The 27,238-nt window shown below is 30.1% G+C and overlaps 1 protein-coding gene across 1 annotated transcript in view; it reads right to left on the bottom strand.

The window, feature by feature from the left end:
- The window catches only part of LOC142331402 (general odorant-binding protein 19d-like), a 29,225-nt gene that overhangs the window by 1,129 nt on the left and 858 nt on the right, over nt 1–27,238 (bottom strand). Inside the window, exons 2-6 of the mRNA XM_075377292.1 lie at nt 17,784–17,850; nt 11,844–11,896; nt 10,033–10,068; nt 7,897–8,014; nt 5,410–5,480 (exon numbers count right to left, since the gene is read on the bottom strand). Coding sequence (XP_075233407.1) covers nt 5,410–5,480; nt 7,897–8,014; nt 10,033–10,068; nt 11,844–11,896; nt 17,784–17,850 — 345 coding nt within the window. The remainder of the gene's footprint in view (nt 1–5,409; nt 5,481–7,896; nt 8,015–10,032; nt 10,069–11,843; nt 11,897–17,783; nt 17,851–27,238) is intronic.

The following is a 27,238-nucleotide window of genomic DNA, read 5'->3' as shown; positions in this document are numbered from 1 at the left end:
GAAAGCTGGTGCATCATGTATGATCCACAAACAAAGCATCAATCCACCGCTTGCGCTGGAGCACATAGACCAGCAAAGTCAGGCAGCAAAAATCAAGAGTGAAAAATATGTTGATTTCATTCTTTGATTCAAAGGGCCTAATTCATCATGAATTTGTCCCAACTGGTCAAACCGTAAATTCTATTTGGGAAGTAATGAAACACCTGATGCATCGAATCCGACCGAGTACCGGGATCCAGGTAGTTGGACTCTCTTCCACAATACCCCAGCACACATGGCAACAGTTTTAACATGTTATTATGCCGCAAATCAAATCACCGTCTTATCCTACCCGTTCTATTCACCCGACTTGGCTCTAACAGACTACTTTCTGTGCCTGAAACTCAAGTTGAAGATGAAAAGCCATTCTTTCAATGACATTCCGGCCATCCAAAGGGCTTACACAGAGCAGTTGAAGGCGATCCCACAAAGTGATTTCTCCAGAGCGTTTGACAGGCTCTACCTGCACTGCAACAAGTGTATAACTAGAGCAGGGTTCTATGTAGACAGCTGATATGAGTAAATTCATTTATTTTTAAATCTGTATTTTTATTTTATTTAATTCGGGAACTTTTCAGACATACTGTGTGTGATCTTGCCATCTTGGAATGCCTAACTCTGCATTTGTGCGTTGATTTGAACAATAATCATTAATCAATACTCCCACAGCAGCACACGTCTTAGCTTAAATGCTCAGTCTCCTGATGTGTGGTGCATCATGAACACTTGCTGTAGCAAAAGCCTTCTTCTCTCATGATGATGATTTTCCAAGGCACACAGACGTTAATAATGTTCTCCAATGTTTTACCAGTGTGTGGATGTTCAATGACCCTCACATAAGCTAATAAATGCACTTTGTATCTGCCATTGTTTTGCACTCGACTACTAAGATCATCCCACCACAAATGAACACAGCTGATTCTCCTCACCTTTTCTAGCAGTAGAGCCCAATTAAGCTGGATTTATTTCAGTGTAAAGGGACTTCCCACTCACCCCATACTATATTAAACAATTTCCAGTTTATTTAGAACTAAAATGCATTATGAATTGCGATTAAAAAGTATTGAAGTGATCAGTTATAAAACTTCCTTAATTCTATTTACTGTGAAATATTATTACAACAATAATAATAATAAAAATCAAAACTGAAGACACTAACGACTGAAAAACAACTCTAATAGTAAGCTCTCTTTTATTACTCTATTAGTGGTTCATTTATTAATATTGGTAACAATATTCAGTTATTAATTTTACTCTTATTTAAACTACAGTCATTTTTCATTAATCTAACCTCTGTGAAACTTGCATTTGTCTGTATTGTTGCTTCAATGTAAAGTAAATTTTTTCCTTCACCTTTTTTCAAACCATTTTTAATCGAAATTGAAAAAAAATATATATATTTGTTGTTAAAACAGTGTATATGTCTTCATAGAAAATCAAAATAGTATTTTTTTTTTAATGGTTATTGTATTGAAACTTAACACTGGTAACATTTTTCAAGTATATATACACTTGGAATAATGTTTACATTATTTCTTAACAAAGTTATGGAATATTGAATTTGTACTCTTTAAGAAAACAAGTTGAAAAATGGTGTTAGTTGCACATGATTTTCAATAAAACAAGTTTAAAACAGGTTTCTTTTAAATAAATTGTAACTTACAATAATTTACTAAAAAAAGAGCAAAGTTTAATGTGATATAAACTCTGACATCAAGTGGTTTGTGTATAAAATCCTTCAAAGGCAAAGTTGTTCTTTCATAAATTAAAATTTATGAATGCAGTTAAAGATTGCAAGTAAATCAGTAGTCATGCTTCATTCATTTGATGTACCAAATGAAGAGCTTTCTAAACATTTATTGAAATAAATCGGAAAGTTCTAAAAAGAACTTAACTTAAGACCTAAAACTCTTTAGTTTATCTCACGAAACGATGCAGCAGTTATAAATACAAATTGAGCATGTATGAGTAGTATCTCGATACTTTAGGCTGAGTCTAATTATTTCTTTATGCTTATAGTAATGGATTGTAAACTATCACTTGTCTGGTACCGTGACGTGCCGATAATAAGCAATTGAACATTTTGTTGAGTCTGAGTTTAATAACAATAACACCATTTGTATTACTCTGTACAGTACGATACAGTTTTATTCAGTGTTATTTTCATTAATTTTAATTTACCCTGTGTTTTTGTTCCAATCGGATTTTAACAATGAGTGATTATATCATGAAACATAAACCGGGAAAACCCTTAAGTAGTTTTCAAAAAAGTAATTAGCAACATGTGTATATATAATGTTAAAACAAGATCTAACCCTGAAATTGCTCAGAAAGCAAGTAATGCGATAGTCGTTAATGAAAGAAACAAAATTATGGTAAGCATATGTCAGCTCTAAAAAGACAAGAAAACAATTGAAAAATTGGATGATTTTACTGAAATCCCTAACAGAAACAAAATTAATGGTTTTTTCCCCAATAACAAGCTTTCTAACTTGAATGAATAAAATATTAAATGTCGTGAGTACAGATTCTGAACAACCAAGTTTTTTAGAAGTACATAACATTGTGTTTTAAAATCAGTTGATCATCATTTCATGTCCAGAAAAGATAATTAATTCTTTATTAATTGAAAGCGAACATATTTCATTGCATAGGGAATATTTAACAGAAACTAAGAGATTTTGTGAAGAGTGTAAGTTAATTTATTATTTAGATGAAGTGCAGGAAAAAGTATGAATGAATAAAGAAGCAAAGACGTTTTTATGTCAACTGGGGTGAAAACCCCAGCTGGAAAAGCTAAATGATTAATAGTAACGCACGTAGGAAGTGAAATTGAGTTTTTTTGAACAGTGATTTATGATTATTCTCGATCTTCCCGAGAGTAATACAATGAAATTAATAGTGACAATTTTATGCAGTGGTTTAAAAAAATTGCCAAATGATTAAAATTGCATTCACCTAAGACATGTTAAAAGTAGACCTTTTAAAAATAGTAAAATCAGTTAAAAATGTATTCATTATCAAGTAGATGAAAACAAAACCGTGTAAAAAATGAAGGAAAAAAAGTCCCATGCAGTTATCTTTTATGGTTTTGTGTAAAAGTGAATTGAAACATAAGACAAAATTAACATTGTATCTATAAGACTGTGGAAGTGCCCTTAATCCAGTGGAATTTATTTGGGCACAATTCAAAGGCTACATTGGGAATAATAACACAATATTAAAAAAAAATTAGCAATAAAATGTGTTAATAAGAGTAGATTCAGATGCTTGGAAAAATTGCATTCAACATGTAATTGAAGAAGAAAAGAATCATGGGAACTGAGCAGATAGTTTGTGTGAAAATATTATTGCTGCTTTAGTGATAAATTTGGGAAAGATGACAATAGATTCAACAGACAGTAGCTAATCGGGTATTAAAGAAATTACATTGAGGTAACAAATATTTTTTTCTGTTTAATATGATGAGATTTTAATATAGCGATTTGAGATAGTTATTTCTATGTTAAGAGTAAAGACAAGTGTTTTCTCAGATGGATTATGCTCAATTAAATTAGAATTGTCATACTGTTATGGTTTGCTACACAAATTATAGTTTCAAACTTTAGTTTTAGATTTTAAGAAAAGTTTTTATAAAATTGATTTCACGGTTTTAGTTGTATAATAATTAAAATATTGTTAACGTGACTATCTGTATACAGATAGTCAGTCATTCTCTGTGACCATTCAGTCCTTTGGTTTTAAAATTTTTTGCCTCATTAATTGGGGATTGGGTAGTAGATCACCATTTTCCATACAATAAAACATGTCAACTGAACATAGTTTACAATTAATTACAAATTATTTACATGTCACTGGAGACTCCAGTGGTCAGTGGTAATACCACTGGTTGTGTGATTGATCAGTTAGCATAATCACCCATCAGCTATTTTGTGATACTCCTGCATTCAGATCCAAATAAATTGTTACCTGTAACTGGATTTGATTGTCAATGTTACTGTGTAGTTTGATGATTAGGTTCAGTTAGTTGCTGTGTTTTAGGATTAAGTCAGACTAATGACAGACTAAATTAAGTGATGCACTCTAAGCTTATGTCTTGTTTAGATTTTAAGTAATTTTAAAAAGTACATATTTTGGTAGTTTTAAACAAATTCACATTACAGCAAAAATCCAATATAGACTCCCATTTGGGAGTCAAATGAATTTCTGTTAAAAACTCAAAACACAAAGAAATGACAAATGCGCCATATTTTACTGAAATGGTTAAACTTCTTATGAAAGGTATGATTTTTCATTCGCTAAAAAATATAAAAGCTATTTTCACTTAAATATTCATTGACACGTTCACACGTTTTTTTACTCTTTTCTCATTATGTAGAATGAAACCACCATTATTTATTTTTCTTCGGCAAGCAGACATACATTTTGTCTATATTTCATCATATTATGCAAGCTACAAACACATGTTTTACTCTTTTAATATCAAGCAAAATGAAACCACCAATTTTATTCTTCTATGAGAGCAAACAAGTTACATTTCATACTTCTTTCGTCAGATGGTGTAGTTATCAGGGTTCAGAAGATACTAGGATATTTATCAAAAGTTATTATGAAAAACTTTGGGTAGACGATTTAAGCATTCATAAATAAATATGGGCAAGAAATTCAAAAGATGCCTACATATTTTTCTTAGAGAAAAATAAATAATTAATATACTTTAACAAGACATGATTAAAATAACTGATATCACAACCAAAACAACAATTTTGTTGTAAGTGTTAGGGAATCTCCTTAAAACAAATACAGAATGATAGAAAAAATTGTGAAGACAAACTCAAAAAACACTTAGTGTAAAGATCCCTCAAAAAATGAATATACAAAGAAACTGAATATTATTTGTTACTCCAAACTTTTCTAAAACATCATTATTTTGCTATTTATTATTTCGTAATTGAAACAGCCCCATGGCCAATGAATTTTTGTAATTATTTTCAAGTTTCTGTAATTAAAAGTTTCTAATTAATTTATTAACTATTTTTTCTCTGCGTTGGAAGCAAACAATTATGTTTTGAGAGTAGCAAATAGTATTAAGTTTCTTTGTATATCATTTTTTTTAGAATTCGAGACAAACAATTTTTTTTTTTAGAGATATTTTCATTCATACTACAGGTGTTTTTCAGGGGTTTGTATTATTCACCATTTTTTTTTTTTTTTTATATCATTCTGTTTTTGTTTAAGATTCACAAACATCTTTAGATTAAATTTTTTTGTGGTTGTAATTTACAATATACAGTGATGCAAATATTTCTGTCTAATTAACAGTATTTAAATTAAAATTTAATTACAGTCATTTTGTAATTTTTTACGTACCTCGGCTGATATATTCATCGTACATTTTGCAACTTTTGCTGCAATTTCACATTTATCACCTTCTCCTTCAGCTATTCATAAATTAAAGAAAAAGGCAAGTTAATTATAAAGTATTAAATGTTTTGTTCATTCTATATCTACTTAGAACCAATATATTCCTACTTAGCTGTTATCCATAATATAGGGTGAAATTTAAAACCAATTAATATTATTATTCTGTTCAAATCATCTAATGTGTACATTATTTAACTAGAATTCAATTTATCAAGATGTCAAAAGGCATGGTCTCCTCTTCTGTCAACAAGCGAGGAATGGCATTATTAAGGTGAATGCAGCAATGTTTTATAACATCGCTACACTTTTTACAGTATATAATGTAAAACAATAAAACATAGGTAGTTGACAATTTGAATATTTTTTTTGAATTTGCAGAATACATTAAAAAATATTATGTTGTATCTTTACATAGACCACGTAATGTAATACAAATTACACATTCACCAAGTTGCTAGGCGTTTTCAGCTCAAACAGATGTTTAAACACTATTGTCAATTTGATTATCATATCTTGCTAATTAATCTAAAGCTACTTAGTTTTAGAAGAAAAACTAAGTAGCTTTTGCTTTACATTTTAAAACTTATCTCAGTACAATTGTTCCCTCTTTCAGCAGTTTAAAACTTTATAAAAAAATTTCTCTGTACATAAAAAACTCTAAAAAGATTCAGATTAGCTATAACTTTTATAAAATATCATATTCATAAATTTATAATGACAATTAAAACGAATAATCCTGACCCGTGTTTCTACGTTAACTAGGAACGAAAATAAAATGTTTTTACAAGTTGAATAACATCTCTTAGATGGTTGAAATATAGATCTGAAATTTAAGGTGTAATAAGTTAATAGAGTTGGCTACCTTGTATAAAAATGTCATTACCATTTGTAGGGAGATTTTTAATTGCAAGCAATCAAGCTATGTGACAGAAGGCTCAGAAAATTGATCTAATGGATGGTTGATTTATTTTAAAATCAGTGGGATAGTGATTTTTTTTATAATGAATCACAACAGTATATCATTTCTGCAACAGTAAGTTATTTAACATTGTTTTGCTGCATTTTCTTATTTTTATCAAGATTTCTTGTAAACTGCAATCAAGATCAAGATTTCTTCTGAACTGCATTTTTTCATATAGGGTATGTGTATAAAAATAAATATCTAAAAAAGATAAAGTGAAGTAAAACAGAATTCAAAAAATTTTGTGGAAAGATCAAAATTCAGAAAACTCCTGTTATCCAAACTTCTCAGAAATCAGGATATACAGAAAAGTACTTTTAGGTTGTGTAAATTCTAAATTTCTAAAATGCAAATGGGTAGGGTGGTTTTAATTAGTTCAGATTGATGGGGAGGGGTCTCCTGTAGTCCATTTTAGGTTTTTCTTTAAATTTCAAAGTTTTTAAGTAATTACCCATAGGTCAGTTGCTTTTCATCACATAGACTTAAAAAATTAAAAAAATTCTTGCATTAGAAAGACCCAGCAACAATGGACGTAAGTCCGTATACTGTAATAGGCAGGAGGGTATTTCACCCTTCAGCAGCCTTGCATTCCATTTGTTTATAATTTCACATGAAATAACTGCATTTAGCCATATCTAGTAGCTCTGTTTAATCTGTGATTAGATTAAAAAGACCCTGTTTAATCTGTGTTTCGAATCAAGTCATATGCTGTTTGACTCACTCCAGGTGATTACCGTTGGTACAATATTATTAATCGTACTAGGGCCTTGCCCATTCAAGGCAATGATGACTGTACATCAAGTTCTGAAAATACAGATCTCAGGATAACTGATATGTTTTTGCTCATCAGCCAGCATCGGTGTTCAAATAGAGACTGGGATCCTCCTTTCATGTGCATGGCACAGAAACACCTGTTGATGTTTGTGATGATTGGGTTATGATCGTATTAACTGACATAGATAAGTAGCTAAAGTCAACCATATGTTGGCAATAGATTGGTTCCATATCTTCAACTATTTTCATTAAAAATGACTGGCAATATTATTCTTGGTCATCGCAGGAGATTGTTGAGAATCATGTTGAATTTGTGATAAGATCAGACAGTGTCCAATCGAAAATGGTGGCAGCATGCTATTATCCACTTGAAGGTATTAGTAATGAAAGAATGAAGATGAATGTATTGCTAAATCTAGTGAAGTTGGCAATAAACAAAATAGTCAGAAGCCCCATCCCAAGTAAAACTTTCCCGTATCGTACATTTGTTCGTTCGTTGTTGGATTTTACCACCCTGGCATCTAATAAAGTACCTCCTTTTGGATAAAAAGTAAGTACACATATCAACTGGATTAAATTGATAACATTGTAAAATGTGCCCTCTATAAAATTAGATTCATTTGTAATAACTTATGCATTCTAGATTTTATGTGTACATATTACAAAAACATTCTGTATTTTAATACTGAAGCTATTACCTTCTTTAGCACATCTATTGACTACTTCATTTGCTTTTTGTAGTTTTTCTCCATTTCCTGCATACACTTGTGATGTAAGTTTTAGAGCTCCATCAACATTATACTTTCCATCTATTAACTGAATCAGAAAATCAGTAAATATTATTTAGGAAAAAAAAGAGAGAAAGGCAAGTGAAACAAATGTATTATTATCTGATCATGTGTCAAAAAAAACTACTGGAAAATCAAAACAAAAGTATATTTTAATGTAACTTCATATGTACCTTTAAATTGCAAATTTAAAAAGGTCATTATGATATTTAGTTTAATGTAATGAATAGTTTTGATTCATTGTGCAATCTGAATATTTATCTGATAAATTTCATATCAACCAGCAAGGAAGTTCTGGCTGGTTCTGAACCTGCATGGTTCTATCATTGGTAAGGAAGTTTTTGCTATGGTAGATTAGCACCTACAGTAAGTACACTGTAAAATAACTATTGTATTAATGAATTTTTTCCAGAACAAACATCCCATTTTTTATTTTTTAGTGAAAAGGTCAGTTATAGATTCGGCAGAAGTGCATTCATGATAAAAGAACCTTGTGAAACAGTTTTTAAAAATTATACTTCTGTTTTTACCATATCATTCATAGGTTTGTGACTAATGTTTGGGGATTCATACTATTCTGAGCTGAGTATTAACGCTTATGTGGAGCTTATCATGTTCAGTACACTGAATTTTGGAAGCCTGTAACCAGCTACAGGTCTAAAATCTTGTCTGACACCACAGGCATATTACCATAAGCTCCTTTGAGTTAAATATCAAAACATTCAATTTGTCAGTTGATTGAGGTTAACTTCTATGGGTAATGATATGATCTTTATTGTTCAGGCATAAAGGTTGTGCTTTCATATCCTGTGTAAAATCAGCTCTGCCCAGGTCATCATGTGTTAAAACCTGACTTTGCACATGCCTTGCATCCTTACAGACAAGACCTGAGCTCTGTGTAGGTGATCCTAGGCTGGATCAGATCCCTGTGTTTGATGCTTATTCATTTTTCAGTTCTATCTTGTACAGTGAGTTGGCTGGAGCAGAATCACATCACGGGAGGGGTAATGAAGCCCTCCCATGATGTGCCATATCATAGCTTATGATATGGTCAATGACTTTTCATCTTTGTCACAAAAATCAATGATTTGCTTTTTCATGGAAATTGTTCTTCCATAAGATCTTTAAATAGTAAATTATGGAATTGCTTCATCTGTATAATTACCAGTGGCAATGTTATTAAACTCTCTTCTTTAAAAGGTTAGAAAACCCCTTTACTGTGTTCAAATAATTTGTTTGATTTACTATATGTTTGTTAGATTAATGGTTTTTATCAAATTAGGTTTTGAAATACAACATAGATAAAGTTTTATTAATACCATGGTAAATTGTTATTGTAGCAGATGAGCAACTTAAAACGTAACTGAATGGCTCAAATTGCAATTATTTGATGCTACTACTAGCATCACTGTTGGTTATGTATGTCTGAACTGTCAATACAGAAATGTACATACAATTTTCTACTCTCTGTTAACGTATGGTGAAAAAGTATATAGCTTCTAACAAGATGGAGCAACATGTCACTCATCAAGCGATTTGCTAGTATGCATTCATGTAGCTTTTACAGAAGAACAGACTATCAACAGGGTGGTGGCCTCCACATTTCCCAGATTTGTTTAGTTGCAATTTTTTCTATTGGAGCTATTTGAAGGGTAGAGTTTATAATCAAATCCCTATATTATCAATGAATGAAGGGAAACATTCAACAAGAAATCGACACTATTGACAACATTTTGACCATTTAAGCACATATTGACTCTCCATATGACCATTTAATCACAGAAGTACATCACTGTGCAAGGTGCTCACTTTGAACATCTTTTGTAAGAATATAGATAATATGTAAACTTTTGCAATGTAAATACAGAATTTAATTTATATTTTCATTACATTCATAAAATGTTACTTGTCGCAACTAGTTTAGTCTATGGTAGTTTTGTTTTAATTTGCTCACCAGGTATTTTATCATTAATGCAATTTATTCGTAGAGTAATGTACAGTTTACATCTGGTAATAATAGAAAATAATCAATAATATTATGCTTACCAATCCAGAACCATTAAACATACATGCCAGCATACACTGAAATTAAAAAAAAAATATATATATATATTTTATTTCTTTAAATTTAAAGATAACTTATTTGAATATGAAAAAGTGTCGATAAAAACTGTTTTTTTCTGACATCAGATTTTCTTGGATTGAATGAAAGTTTATGTTTTGTGTATAACATCTTAATGTTATATGCATAAAAATAAATTTAAAAGTATAGTTACATAGTTAATATGCATATAATATTAAGATGTTATAAGTACAGTATTAAAGAATTAAATATATGTATTTAGAGTTAACAATTATGCAGTAATAGATACAATTCTTTAACTGTATATATTCTCATTATTTCTTCTTTTTATTCAACTTTTATTTGACTGGTTTGATGTTACTCTCGGTTACTTTTTTGTATGGTGTTAATTTTATTCTCTACTTTATAACTACATCTTTCTGCCCTATCTTACTCATTGTATAATTAGGACTTCTTCATATGATGTTTTACCAACCCATTTAATTTTTCTACCTGAAAACTCTCTTTACTAATGCCAGTTTGCTTCTGCAATTTGCATTAGTCATTCACCTTTTGTTATTTTACTCCCCAAATAGCAATTCTTAAAATTCTTTAACTTCTGGTACATTATATGCATTTCATAACTTGTTTTACTCTGATTTCTTTTCAAACTGAATTTCTGTGTTTGCAATAAATCTATGTCACTTAAAAATTACTTTAACTCTTTTGTGATTTCTGTAAAAAAAAAAATAATCATCAGTGGATCCTTTCTTTTTTATATTTAAATAGTTACTCCTGGCCTCAAATTTACCCTGGAATAAAAATTTATTGTTGTTTTCACGTACAACTTAAAAATCTGCAAGTGCAGATGGACATAGTACATCATCTTACAACTTTCTGAATCAGAGCTTGTCTTTCTCTTCTTTAGTTTACTGCTACTGGTTTATGTTCAGATTGTATATAATTTCACACATATTTATATATACATAAATGCACAACCGGAAATTGTAGTGATTTTCCTCCTTTTCATTATCATTTTGAATAGAATATAGAAAGAAGTGAAAAATAAAAAAAAAAGGTAAATAGATTCTGTATGTAATGTTATTTGTAAAAAATATAATTATCATGGAAGGAGTGATAGGAGATGGTGGAATGTATCCTAAAGTTGTATTCCATAATAAAGAAATTAAATGTGAAATAGAATTTAGTGAAACAAGTTAGGTAAAGATATAGAGCAGCTGTGAAAAGTAAGGGAAATATAGAATGAATAATGACTAAAAAAAAACTGAAGAAGTAGAAATAAGTTTAAACTTATTTTATTATTTTCTTAGATGTTGGAAAATTACAAAAGTCAGTAAATATGAAATACAGGAGAAAATTACTTCCCCAGGATAAAAAATTATATAAACATGGCATAATTAAGAAGTCGCTCTATAACGCATGATGTGTTGTGCTTCCAACGCTCAGATTGGCTGAAGATACGAATTTTTGAATTTGTGAGGCTGTATAGTAAGTGAAAAAAATTTACTAATTTTAAGTGTTATAAACTTATTTGGCTAAAATGGCGACTGGTTAATCAAAATCAACTAAACTGCTTTTTATCTCTCAATGTTTATATAATAAAACACATTTTTTTGTAATCATTCTAGAGCAGTTTATACTCTCACTTCTTAACTGGTATGTTATTTTCTACAATTATTTTTATTATGAATTGTTTTTTTAATAGTGTGTATCATTCAAATATTTGATTATTGTACTTGTAACTTATTATAGAAGTAATTCAAATTATTCTTACCTTTCCTGATTTTGTTGTTGGGATTTGTTGATTTCTAAATGATGCAATATCCTCTGAAAAGAAACCAATGAAACAGTAAACTGGTCAGTTAACAAGAAATTTCTTTATATTATAAAAGCTCTATACATATTTATTTCTTTTCTAATAATTTTCTTTCTCTCTAGTTTTAATTATATTTTTATAATTATGGCTTAATCGTTTCAAAAATTAGCACATCATGAATGCAACCATAGTTTTTTAAAGGTAATAGTATTGTTTTTTAAATACTATATTAATTATGTTCTCAATTGAAAGATTCTACTTCGTAAAAGAAAATGTGTACAGTTATCATGAACAACTTTGTCTCTGAGCTAGTCTTCAAGCTGGGAAAGTGTAAATGACTTTCATGTTGTTCACTGCAGGAGCTGATTGCATAGTAAACTGATAACTTTTACAAAAAATAAATCTGACTACTGTCTCGTACTTAATGTGTAGTTACTTGCATGAAAGCCATAAAAGAAGACTAGGGTAGGTAAAGTAACAAAACAAATCAATTTACCCCTTCTGCTGAAAAATAATACATAGATAGTACCTCTACTCTAAAGGAAATGATCAGAACATTTATCCCGTATAAAGATAAACTCTACTCCTTTTAACAGATTTAAACCAACTAGATCTAAACGACTAGTAGCATCAGCATGATAATATTTTTGGATAATCTGTTCATCAGTGTCTTTTAAATCTTTGATATTAATCGGGCTACCTCTTTCTTTTTCTGTTTTTTCTCTAGAACCACAGTAAGGTATTACTTCAGAGAATGATATGTATGAATGTAAATGAAGTATAGTTTTGTACAGTCTCAGGTCGACCATTATGAGATGACTCACTTCAAAAGCAAAAATGAACAAATCAAAACCATGCTAATTTGTTTCTTCGATAGTAATGGCATTGTTCAAAAGGAGTTTTTGCCTACAGGACAGACTGTAGATCAATATGTTTACCGAGAAATTCTTGAAAGACTCGGAAAAGAGTTGCTCGCATGAGACCAGCCAAAAAAAGACAACTGGATGGTGCATCATGACAGTGCACCTCGTCACACTACACTCTCAATTATGAATTTTTTGCAAAGAAAAACATTTCTGTAGTTCCTCAACCACCTTATTCACCTGACTTGAGTCCTTACGACTTTTTCCTGTTCCCAACTTTAAAAAAACACCATCAAGGACATCATTTTGAAACAGTAGTAAACATTAAAAACAATGTACCAACCATCTGAAGGATAGTTCGGTGTCTGAGTACCAACACTGCTATGAAGAGTGGAAAAACCGTTTGAAGCGTTGCGCTACTTCCTAAGGGAACTATTTCGAAGGTGATAGAGTCCATGTATAACTGGATTGTAAATAAAAAATTTTACTGAACTAGTCGCATACTTTATTTAAGAAAGAAGTAAAAAAAATACAACACAGAGATTCAAACCAGGATCTGTCGATTATGAGACTGGAAAGTTCACCATCACTCAGCTCCTATGATTTTAAGTACACAAATAAAAATAAGAAAACTTGAGCCTCTTGAAAATCTTTAAATGGCGTTTTCAACAAAATGGAACCAAGTTGGAAGCTGCCATTTTGGAATTAAAGTAGGGATCCCCTCCTAACACTTACAAAAAGGTATCTATAAACTGTGTTGTAAGCTAGTCAGCTTACAGCACAGCCGTTTTCAAGTGCCGGTAGTCACCTGCCCTTGAAAGAAAGTTATTTTAGATATCTTTTACTTCAACTCTGCACTTAATGGCTTACCAAATATGTTATTTTTGCTCTTAAAACTTTTCCAATTTTATATTCTAATCCTTTTTTACAAGTCGCTTAGATATTAAACTATTTCATTTCTCCATTTTGCTCATTACATATTTTGATATCAACAATTACTACTTTTAGTTTCTCTTATCATACTTTAACATTTTTTAATTTTTTTTTACTGATGTTCATAAGTAATCGGGTGAAATTTTTATTTCCTTTAATACATATAATATAACAACACATAATACAAATAAGCAAATTTGTGAGGATCTTTCACAGAAAATTGTGATTATTTTTGTCTTTTATGTTACTGCAAATCCGACCATGGATATCCGTGGTGTTTTTTTTAATATTTTCTGTACTTTGCCAGGTCTCTCTCTTTCACCTCTTCCCTGTCTTAAAGCAGATGAATATAATTAAAAGTAAATCTACATGGTTTTACAGATTTTCTAACAAAAATAATCACAATTTTCTATGAAAGTTATCACAAATTTGCATATTTGTATTATATATTGTTATATTATATGTATTAAAGAAAATGCTATAATTCTCCATATTAAAAAAAGAAATAATTAATTTCAAAGTACAAGGAAATTGTACTTATAGAAGATATTTGTAAGTTATTTATCTGGCTCTATCAAGTGGAGTTTTACATTTTACTGTTGTTAATAGTGATTATTTTATAGTGAATAAGAAACTCCTTCAGTATATTAATTAATATGTTTAATCTCTCATTTTGTTCGTTTTTTTAGAAGAATTTTTTATCAAATTTAATGTCCTTATAAATTATCTATTACTGAGATCTAATAAAGTATCCAGTACAATAACTGCAGTTTAAGTTTTACAATTCTGGGTAGCTGTGATTATCAATGCCTGATTTGTTAGTTTCTTTTATTTTATGAAACAATTTGCAGTCATTCAAATTTTTATTAGTTTAAGTGTAAGATTTTAAATTAATTATTGGTGGTAAAGTACAAGGCTGAATATTACTTTTATCAAATGTTTTGAAACTTCTAGGTTGAGTCAGTCTTATCAAGTAAGTTTTTCCTCAGTCTTTACTGACTTAGATTCTCTTAACCAAATTTTATGTATGCATTATCTGTTTTAGTAGTGTTATAAATTTTAATAATCTCATCAGGAATTATTATATATTTTTAGCTGTTGTAACAGTTTATAAACATTTAAGTTTAACAGACTGTGACCTTCACTCTGTAATAAGTGGTTTACATCATTAACATTGTTATATTTTTTATACGTTATCGTTACATTGTTATTGTTAATTTTTACCAATAAAAAAACGTAATAGCTATGTTATCAGAGGAGCTGCTTACAATTTTTTTAAATCATATATTATCATCTTTAAAAAAGTAGTAGAAATTTCATCTTTTTAAAAAATACACATCTAAAATTTAGGTCTTTACTTCAAGATATAGAGCATGTAGTATCCCAGGGAAGTGATCTTGGTTTCTTGATACCCAGTGCTTAATCTAGCCAGCCCCTTACCGCTGGCGACTAAGACCTTGCCAATTCTGACATACGCCTACTTTGCACAGGAGACTCTGTTGTGCTTCACATTCCAGAAAAAGCTGAGGCTGTCCAAAACGTGGTGCCCTGGGTAATTTTCAGAGCGCAGTGGATTGCCAGAATGCCACACTTCACTACGACACAGACATAAAATCTGTCAGAAGTGGGCATAGCACAGGCGTGTGGACTGTTTAGGAGAGCAGCCGTGTCCAAACACAGCCATCCAGGGATATCTGTCGAGAGAAACCTTCACCACAAAGTGTGAGGAAAAGGCCTCACGCCATCTTAAATGAACCACCGTGAAAAGAAGCCTCTACAAAAAAAATGTCATTAAAAAGAAATGTGTTTGTAAAGTCTTATATTGTGGGTAAAGTTGTTCAATTCATAATTACATACAGTTTTTTTTTTTACCAAAATTTAATCAATTTTATTTCCCCTTATTTCATCTTACCATACTACAGAATTAGAAAATATAATATAACACCCTAACTAGTGCTTAACAAATAATTAAGCATTTAGTTGTATTGTATTTTATTCAAATTAAATGTAAAATAAAATAAATACTTGAATCAATATTAATTTCATCTATCCCATTATAACATTCTACAATAGTATAGGTATAGATAAAATCTAATATTCACTGTTACTAACTGAAATATATATTACCTGACCAGTGTTAACTACTGGTAGACCACTTAATTATTCAAAATGATAAATTAAATAAATTGTAAACTTTCAAGTTTTATTGAAAACATCTGAATCTAAGCTTATACCATCCTAATTAATATTTTTCAACATTATTAGGTTTTTGGAATGTTAAGAGTGATTTTTGCCATGCTTCATAAAAAAAAAATAATTTTATAAAAATTTAATATGCAGATAGATGAAAACATGAGAGGTTTGTCATATTGTACTTAACAAGGTCTGTTACATCTTTCTTGCAATATAGATCATGCCTCCTTTTTATGTCTGTTTCAGGTGAACCAGCACAATGGTGGCCACGCGATACCCCCAAACCCTTCCCAGACATGCGTGTGTCTGGAAGCTTCCACCAAACACTAGGGACCCCATGGAAGGTAAATTACTGTTAGACCTAAAGGACTTCAGGGGGATGGACTGAAGGAGAATATTGCCAGAAGTACAAAGTGCATCCATGCTTAGTCTCCCCATAACAGTCCCAGTTAATTATTTCTCGTTGGTCTAAAGGACCGGAATGCAAATACCAAATCCGTCCATAAATAAAATAAAACAAATAAACTCTATAACCACCACTAAACAAATAATAACCCACCAGATAAAATTGAAAGAACAGCAGCAAGGACATTTGTCCAGGTTCTGCAATTAGTAAGGAGAAAACAAACTCCCGCTATCCTTGCGTTCCATTCCGTTGGTTCCTTGATTTTATTATTGTTTTTTACTGACCTCCCTCATAATCATAACCTATTCATTGTAACCCTTTTTGCAGGTAACAACTGTATTATTATTATTTGAAAATAATTATTTATAAGAAAATGGAAAATTTTATCATAATTCAAACAATTATTCACTGGGTGGATTGTAACCATCATAATTTATATGTGAATAAAACTGTTGCTTTGTGCTTCTCAGATTGTCATATTATTGCTGATTGTATGGATAGAATTCCCATTAATGATAATGCTAGTATTTCTGTTGTCTACAAAGAAAATGTTTTCTGTGTTTTATTAGATGACAAGTTCACATGGGATAACCAACTGATTTTTTTTTTTTGTCACAAAATCAAACCTTTCTGGTTTGCTCCTGAAGCACCGTAATAAAATGCTAAGCTTGTCATCATTATGAAATATTTATTATGCCTACATAACATATATATATATATATATAGTACAATGTCATCTCTTGGGCTCTCAAAAAGTTTGAACATATTTTTAAAATACAAAAATGAGCTGTCAGATCATTATTTAGCATCTATAAGTATGAATCACATAGACTTATATTTAAAGAATTAAGTATGTTAATTTATCCTTGTTTTTATATTTATAAATGATCAATCTATTCTAAAAAAAAAAAAAAATGGCCACTTATAAAAATAACGATATCCACAGTTATCAAACCTGATAACGGAACTGTTTTCTTGCAACTCAGTACAATACTTCCGCTTATGAGAAAGGACCTTATTATGCTTCAGTTGCCATTTTCAATAAATTGCTGAAGTTTGAAAATCGTCCCACCAATTTCTTTCAAATACAATTAAAAGATTTTCTATTAAGAAAACAACTTTACCCATTTAATAACTGTTTAAATAATATTAATTTAAGATTAAAATAAAATAAAAAACACAATTTATCTGCAACCCATATTCAATGTGTATATATATATACATACTCAAAATAATTTTCAGTAGTGACTTAAATAATTAATATGAACTTACATCATATTTTATTTTTTATCTTATAATTTGTTTTTATATTTATAATTTATCTCATATTGATGTGACCTATGTAATGTAATTATGTTCTGATCAGAATTAAGATTTATTTACATTAAAAAAAATATTGAAGCATGATTTTAGTAGTAGGCTTAAAATTAGAAAGATTTTATACTAAGAATATACATATTATATTAAAGATCATTAAAAGAAAAAAATAATTAAATTTATTACCATCAGTTGCTTGTGCTTCTGCTTTACAGTTGTTGAAAAGTGTCAATTCATCGTGTTGGCCATTTACCTGTAAAATAATATTAGTATTCTTCAGTAATTGAAAAATTAGTTTATGACTAGAAGTCTTAACACGTAAAAAGTTGTTTCATTGTAAATATCACACAATAAAAAAAGTATAACCAAGCACTTGGACATCTGCATTATTATTCATCCCTAATAATTAGAATAGATTATAAAAGAACCGATTTATTCATTACTTAAATTACAGACTGTGCGCTCATTAAGTTAAGAATTTATGAATCATTCAGATTGATTTTCTTTATGAGATCAGAAATATGTACAAGATATTTCTATATTAAATTTAAAACTGATATGAGATATTTTAATATATTTCTTAATACGAGTATATTATCAAAAAATACTATAGTAAAACCTTAGTCAGAGCAGCATTACAAAGAACTTAATTATTATTAATTTAAAATAGAAGCTTTTATAATACATATTATTATATAGAAGTTATAAAATTATTATTTTTTATGAAATAATTTTATAAAGTAAGTTAGAAAATTCATTTATCATAATTACCACAAAAGAGGTAATTTTAATTCAGTTCCAGGCTGTAGTTATTATGAGAATGAATAAATAAAATTGCTACGTAATAAAACAATAATTAATATGGTGGCCACAAAGTTTCTTTCCATGATAAAATAAACAGGTTATCTAAAATGCATCTGTTAGATCATACTTTTTAAAGGAAATGGTACCATAACATGTTAAAGAATTATTTTATTCTTCAGGTTTGATCAATCGGCATGGAATTGATTATCACTTTTCAGTAAGATGGACCTTTGCTGATTATGCTCAATCAGTAAGAGGCTTTTTAAATGAAGATTTTGAAGGGGTTAGATTGGTACAGTCTCTGAAATTCATTGGTTCCCTAGAAGTCCAGACTTAACAAACTGTACAACTCCCTTTAGAGCATAATCAAAGAAAAATCTCCCACTTGCAACTAAGGAATGTTGATGAGCTGAAAATTCCTTTCAGAGACTGTTTTTATGATCTTGAGCCTTCAAAGCGAAAGAGAACATAATCTTTCACTAAACATACTTGGCAACTGATAAAACTCTTTGCGGTTAATGGAGTTGTACTAACTGATGTAATTTATTGTAAGATATATGTAACATCAAAACAAGTCATGTTTGATTCTTTGTATTGAAAGGTGCCGTTTGGCCAATTTGTTTATTATAAAAGAAAGCATGATTCGTTTAGCAAGTTTCAGTACATGTTAAGCAAAATGTTGAAAAAATTTCAAGTTTACATAATTAACATATTACTTAAAACCTACCAGATGAATTATAATATTTCTATAAAAAAAATTATATAAGTTTTAATAAATTGGGCAAAAATTACTTAGATGTTAGGCAATTATTAAAAATAAAAATTAAGCAAAACAGGGTCCTTTATCATAGGCTAAACTACTATGATGTTTAACGTTTAAAATATTTGTCTCTAATTAGATGTAAGCAAATGTGTTTTGTTTTTTTTTATTCTGAAGTGAATTACTTTTATTATACCGAGTGGAAAAAAAGAAGATCTGGGTTTTAATTTCACGTATATCTTTGATGACGTCATCCACTATGCAACTGTACGCGTCAATTTAAGGTAGAATCAAAAAGGACAGTTTATTTTTACGCTTGGCCGTAGATTGATTCCTTATATTTCTGCTTGACAGCGCCACTAGCAAAGATTGCGACTCCACCTGTAAAACCTTCTGGGTTTTGCAGTTTGCTAAATATGAATGTGTTGTTATAGTTCAACGTGGTTCTGTAAAAGTTGTGTTTCTTCGAGTGACAGTAACATTCGTCGATGGCGTAATAGGTTTGAAACGACCGGATAACTTTTTTTCTGTTTAGCCTCTGGAACCACAGTCAGGATTACTTTACAAGATGATATGTATGAGTGTAAATGAAGTATAGTCTTGTACAGTCTCAGATCGACCATTTCTGAGATAAGTGGTTAATTGAAACCCAACCACTAAAGAACACAGGTATCCATTATCTAGTATTCAAATCCGTATAAAAGTAACTGCCCTTTCTAGAATTTGAATCTTAGAACTCTCGACTTCGAAATCAGCTGATTTGCGAAGACGTTCATTACTAGAAAAACCCGGTGGGTGACCGGATGTCTGTGTAAATGAAAAATTATGGGACGACCAAAGTTGAACATGTCAGAGAATCTTTCCTGTGTAATTATATTAAAAAAAAGTTAGGAAAGCCTGCCGGTGATATTAGTGTGGAAACTGTTACATATGCGTCCATACCGTTTACACCTGTTACTGTTAGCTTTGAGCCGACTTCGCAATCGTAGTGTTGCAGCATGAAAGTGACGACTTTGTTAATCATTTCGTAATAAATAAGCATTTCATCTTAGTGGAAAATTTAACACGTATAATGTCCCTCCTATCTGGGAATCAGAAAATCCCCCATGAGCTGTTAACTACGTGAAAGAGACTCCCCAAAATAAAATTGTTTCTGTGCTATATCCTGATGACAAGTTTAAGGGCTGTTCTTTCTTGCTGAACCAGATGACAGGACACGGATCTGATGACAGAGTTCGTTTGCGGTGGCCTCCAAGATTACCCTATGGCATTTTTTAAAGGATCTTTTTTATGCGCCTCAGTAGTTACGTATTCAACTGTCCGATTTGAGGCACAGTATATAAATATTTTAAATTCGTATTACAGAATAATTTTCAGTTTAGATTTTCATTGTATTTTTGTTTCTTATTAACTATTGTATTAAAAAATTATGTATTTAATTTAATATTTATCATAAAAATATTTTAATTAATTAAATTTAAAAACAGAATTTGTATTCAGTATTGGAAAGTAATTCAGCATTAACAAGTAATTTGTAAACTACGTTGTACCAACCACTAGTGTAGTATTAGTATTTTTTAGATTTGTATATTAAATCAATTCATTAATTTACTTATAAATTATCATTTTATTTTTTGCCATGGTAAAGAATTTTACATTAAATGGAAATAGTTAAAAATAATAGAACAGTTTCGAAAAACAATTTAGGATTTCAAACTGATAAAAAAGAAGAAAATACAAAAAAGAACAGCTTCAGAAAGTATACAAAAGAGCAATAACAAGCACTTTCAGAAGGAATGAAAATACTAGAAACAGTGGAAAGAAGAAAAAAGAAAGGAAATGCAACGAGATCTAAAAAGACCTAATCAAAAGAAGAAGAAGAACCAATATTACTAAAACTACAGTAAATATTTAACAGTCTTTATTTAAATATCAACGGCTTAAAACAGTAATACTTTTGTGAAAAATAAAAACTTAAAAAACTTAATTAAACAAATAGATAACGAATAAGATTTTTTTTTAAATTTCGTATGAAAAAAAATATATTCATGTATGTTTTACTTTCCCAGCTATAACGATACATGCTGTAGCTATCTAGGGAAAATGTATAGATCTGTAAAAAAAGCTAAAAAAAAATTGATCTTTTAGATATCTCTTTAAGGCATAAAACCAGAAAAATAGATTTAAATAAACTGTAAATGATCTGCAATAAAACCTGCTGTAACAATGCTCTCACTCCAAAAAAAAATTTATTTTAGACAGACCGTCTAAAAATTTATTTGAGAATATGTCCGTATATTGGCCTATATACATCCTATATAGATCTTATAAACTCTGGATCCCGTTGATCGATTTTCTTCATACTTTTTAGACAAGTGCTACATTCGGGGGGAAAAAAGGTATTACATTTTTTTTTAATTGTGAAAAGAAGTGTAGGTTTTTTGGCAGAAATAAAAGTTTGAATCTTTACTGGGGCACTTAAGCAAAAAATCGCAAATCACCAAAAGATTTATTAAATATTCCCACCCTCCACAAAAAATTATTTTATTTTTCTTTTTTTAGCTATATCTTGCTTCGGAAAAGGAGTTTTCATCTATATTTTTTATATCAATGGCCTTCAAACCGCTGGAAAATATTTTGCCCATCCCACTTTAATATTCTGTGGTAACAAAATTTACATCGATTTTTTTTTTAATTAAAAAAAAAATTAAATCCACCTCGCAAGTTACCTATTGCATTTAAAATGTATCCCCCTTATAAAAATGCTCTTACTCTGGTATTTATTGAAAAAAAAATTACTCAAAAAATTTCACTCCTTTTCTACAAAAGTACAACTTTGTTTATTTAGTATTATGGCTGTATCTTTATATTCTTTTAACAATTTAAACATTTCATTTTTGAAATTTATTAACACCACTTAGGACTTATTTTCCTAAAAATTAATTTTACCGGAATGCTTCCACACGAGTATGGGAACCCTCAAAATAAAAAAATTCGCAATTTTAAACTATTAATTCTCAAAACGTATTTTGTTAAGATTAGTTACTAAAATAACACAATATCCCTCCTCTAACGAGGGAGTTCCCAAATTAAAAAAAAAAAAATATTTTAATTTATTTAAAATTAATATTAGGGAATTTTTTTAACATCAAAAAATCTCCCTGATGCGTTGCCCCCAAATTTTCAAAAATTTGAAATTGTGTTGCTAAGTTACAATTGATAAATGAATTGCATAAGTTGACCGGAGAAAGTTATGCGATCCATTACCGGTTTTTTTTACTATGTAAATTGCTGATTGTTATAAATTATTACAAATTTATTCTAGTGAATTCAGTAAAGGTGAATTATTCATTAATTACATTGCAGTGGGCTATTCAGTTTGTTTATTCATATTTTGGAAATTTTAGTATAACTACTTAATAAGTTATTATATAGCGCAATATTTACTTGATTTAATTTTATAACAGACACAATTAGAGAGTATATTTTTATACAAACACTTCGTATTGTATACTTAATGATATTCTGATATTTTTTTATCGCTTAAAAATTTTAATTAAAAAGAAATAAAACGAAAAACGACATTTTTAATTTAAACAGATAACATTTTTCGTCAGAATTTACTGTTTATCTGATCATAAATACTTTTTTTTAGTACAAGATGACGTTAATGTTTCAATCAAGTTTTTGTAAACGAGAGAACGATAAAAATGAAGATATCATAGATATTAGCATTTAGTCCTGCAGTTCAATTAACATTTTATAAGAATATTTAAAACATTAAAACATTCAGAACGCTTTACATGAGATCACAAAATTTTGGTTTAAATTTTTAATATAGAATATTTATTTTTATACAAAAAATATTTAAAATTGTTTTTGTTTTTGAAAAGTTAAAACATTTTTTTTAATGTCATTCTTAAATGTTCTATAATTTATATCTGTAGTGCTAGAATTAAAATCCATTATTTTATTACAAGCTTCCAAAATTTATATTTATTTTTAATATAACTTAATCAAATTCATGTGACTTAAGGATTCAAATGACACGACTCTGAAAAATATTCAAAATTCGATGATACAAAGTTTGTCTAAGTACATCGCTTCTCAACCGCTCCGCCGAATTCAATGAAACTGACAAGTTACCAGCTCTACTTTAACTCCGGTTAGGTTTTAGTTCGCTCAAAATTTTGAAAATGTACCCAGGACTCTTATAAAGAAAAAAATCACAAATTACTGGACCGATCGGTCTTGTTTTTATGTATGTATTACGTACAATCTAAATCGTAGATTCCTACTTTTAAAACCCATCAAACCCTCTCGGATATAAAATTAGGGAGGTATCGTTTCAAAATTCAAAAACTACTGAATCGGTAATGTAACTCGTAAAATAAAATATTTCTCTTAGTATATCTGTTGTAGTTATGATGTAAAATATTTTTCTATTCGAAGACTAACAGTAGTGTCATTTTTTTCGTGCGTAAATTGCAGTGTAAAAAACTATAATGATGAAGTTTTGTTTGGATTCGGCAGCCGAATGCAGTTATTTCAGGAGGGCGTTCTCCCACTAAACCACCGGTGCTGTCAAAATATCGTTTAAATTTTTTTTAACCTTCGGGATCACCTTTAGGTATTGCTTCAGCGGATGAAATGAATGATTTGTAGCGTGTGTGAAAATGCCATGCCTGACCGGGATTTGAACCCGGGACCTCCGATGAAAGGCCGAGACGCTACCACTCGCGCCACGGAGGCTGGCTACTATATCGTGGATACCGGTGTTCTTTGGTGGTTGGGTTTCAATTAACCATACATCTCAGGGATGGTCGAACTGAGACTGTACAAGAGTGCACTTATCAGAGGATGATATATATATCATCCTCTGAAGAATTATCTGAACCGTAATTACCGGAGGCTAAACAGGAAACGGAAAGCCGAACGCAGTTGTTTTTACGTAAATTAAAGAAAAAGGGTTTGCTTATTTATAAAACCATAATTTTCAACTAGGTAACTTTTTACAGAATTTAAACCTTTAATGAGATAGAGATTTGATGTCAGATATTACTTGATTTTCTAATTTTGAAATCATATTCAAACTTATTATTTTAACGGGAATAAATGAGGTTAGGTTATTATAACAAGCATCATCTTAACTCAGTCTAATAAGAAAATATGTATTAATTCACAGTAATATTTAGGTAGAGGTGAGATACAGGACGAGTGAAGCCGGATATGAAGCTACCGTTATGTAAAACGTATTGTTGAAAGTTTGAAAGCAAACGTATTGTTGAAAGTTTGCCGTAAAGCAAATAGTAATTTTATTATTTTAATTGATATATATATATATATAATGTGATACATCTTTCTATTTTTATTTCGCTTTTAGCAGCATTATAGACTTTTTACTTTAAAGATATATTTTTGTGTTGTTGGGTTTTTAGTTTTTAATTGTCCATTTTTAACATTTATTTTTATACAACAAATATATCGTGTCCGGGCGATGATAACGCGAAATCGTTTTTTCGTCCAGAAAAAAAAAATCTATTCACTTTTGCAATGTTATAAAAAAAAATTAACTATAAATTTATGAATTTTTCCCTTTTTATGCCTGTAATAATTAGACCAAAGGCAATTAACAATAATTAATTAATTTTTTGTGTTTAAATACTAACTCAGTGATTCCCAAACTGTGCGCCGCGGCGCCCTGGGAAGGCGCGGCCTATTCACAGGGGCGCCGCGAAATATTATAAAAGTTTCATAATTAATTGAACCAAGACATTTATAATTATTAATTTAATGTTAATAAAGTAAAAAAATAATGAAGATACACGAGTTTTATTTATTTTTATCTCTTATGAGTAGGTTAGGGTAGGGCGCCATGGAAAAATTTTAATTGAAAAAGGGCGCCGCAACTCGGAAAAGTTTGGGAACCACTATACTAGCAGATTCCATTTTTTTTTTTTTTTTGTATAGTGATTTAACCGTAAGTATACCATATTTTATGATTCACTCTATAGTACATGGGTTGATTTGATCGAAGGAAAAGAAAAATTAATCTAATATTTTAAGTGAATGAAAACTATTAATAATACATTTAACTATTTCTGTTAGTAGACAAAAACCTTTTGACATAGTGTTCGTTACTTTCAGTGAAATACACCAAAGATCAACACACAGTTACAGATTACGGCCCCTTCTCTAAAAGAGCGCAAGCAGGACTAAGGATAAAGCCCTCTTTGCTCGTAACAGGAAGTTGCGACCAGGAGTCGTTGTCACTCTTTTCGCCGCGATGAGGCGGGTGCTCGAACAAATCGTGCGCCAAAATCTCTGAATTCACATGAAAATGGTATAAATCGTCTTAACAGTTAGGGCGCAAAACCGTTGTAACAGTTCTCAGACAGCAAGATTGTGAAACTGGGGAAAGTTCACACTCGACCACCAACTCAAAAATAGCACTGAAAAAGACTTTATACAACGCAAACCTCTGTTCCTGAAAAGAGTTCAGAGATGAAATGCACTGTAAATAATTAAATACAATTTTTCGTTAAGTTTTCAGTTTATTTAATTGTTTTTTTTATATACTAGCGTTTCCTGTGGTGGCTTCGCCCACGATATCCGTAATCAGAATTTTAACATGAATACAAAAATTAGTTTTAGCAGGGCTATTACTACATATATATATATATATATATATATAGAGAGAGAGAGAGAGAGAGTGAGAGTGAGAGCAGCCCTGTCGCGGCTTCGGCCGTTGTATATTTTTTTGTGGTTACTTGGGTCAGGGAATATTTAGCTGATCATGGCTCACTTCTTTCGCCTTTCCCGTCTAGTAGAGGAATCTGCCCCTTGCACCCCGCTATCTTCATTAAAGTCATACTTTTTAAAATAATAATGATTAATAAAAATTAAAGCCTGTTAAATTTATAAAAAATATCACCGTATTGTAATTTCTTCAGATTAACAGTCTGGTTAGTACAGCGACCCGAAACTTTGAATGATCTAAGAATGTGGGTTTCAAAACAGTCGGCCTCCATCTTAAAAATATTAATTATTATTTCTGGTTACCCGTATGAAGTTCGGGTAAAGATGTATTTCGCTCAGTTCTTAGCGTTACCCGACAAACGCCGCTAGGAATGACCGTATTTCGTTTCTCATTTTTTAATTACTTTCATATTCTTTAGTCGATTAACGGAGGCGGTTGTGCCAGTCACGTCGCATATACAGAAACAGTGGCTGTGTGATTGCACCATCGCACCCCTTAAAAAATTGAAATAAAAAAAAGCCGAAAATGGTTTTTAGATATTTATCTGAAGAGTATTGGCAAGCCCCAATCTAGTAAATATCTTGTTTAATATTGTCGGAAATGGGAATAATTTGTAATCATTGTTCAGATTTGTTTTACCTTTCTTCACCCCTTTCAAGATCGAATTTCGAAAAATATAGAATTTGGTTGTTAAATATTTACATGAAAATTACACGCACTAAAAATCATGTTTTTATCTTTTTTCAGTTTCATGTCCTCCTTATTAATGATATACAAACTATATAACTCTTTTCTTCTTACTTATGTAAGGTATATAAATATGTTAATCTAGTTATGTTCAACAGTTCTTTTATAATATATATTTTATCTTTATAATACTATTGTTAATTAATTCAGTTAAATATATAGTTACAGTTAAATCAGTTCAGTAAAAGATGTATTTGTAGTTAATACAGTTCTATTAAAGATGTAACTTGAATGTGAATCTAAGTAAAATACTTCGAAAAATATAAACAATGTATATGTACATCATAATTAACCTCAACAGTGTGAAATAATACAATATTAATAAATTAAACGAATGTATCTTTTTTTTCCTGTTTAGCCTCCGGTAATTACCTTTCAGATAATACTTCAGAGGATGATATGTATGAGTGTAAATGAAGTGTAGTCTTGTACAATCTCAGTTCGACCATTCTCCTGAGACGTGTGGTTAATTGAAACCCAACCCCACTAAGGAAACCCACCGGCTTGGTCTAGTGGTGAACGCGTCTTTCCAAATCAGCTGATTTGAAAGTCGAGAGTTCCAGCATTCAA

This window comes from Lycorma delicatula, chromosome 10 (genome assembly GCF_047948215.1).
Source record: "Lycorma delicatula isolate Av1 chromosome 10, ASM4794821v1, whole genome shotgun sequence".
NCBI lineage: Eukaryota > Metazoa > Arthropoda > Insecta > Hemiptera > Fulgoridae > Lycorma > Lycorma delicatula.
This window is presented reverse-complemented; position numbering and strand designations above follow the sequence as displayed.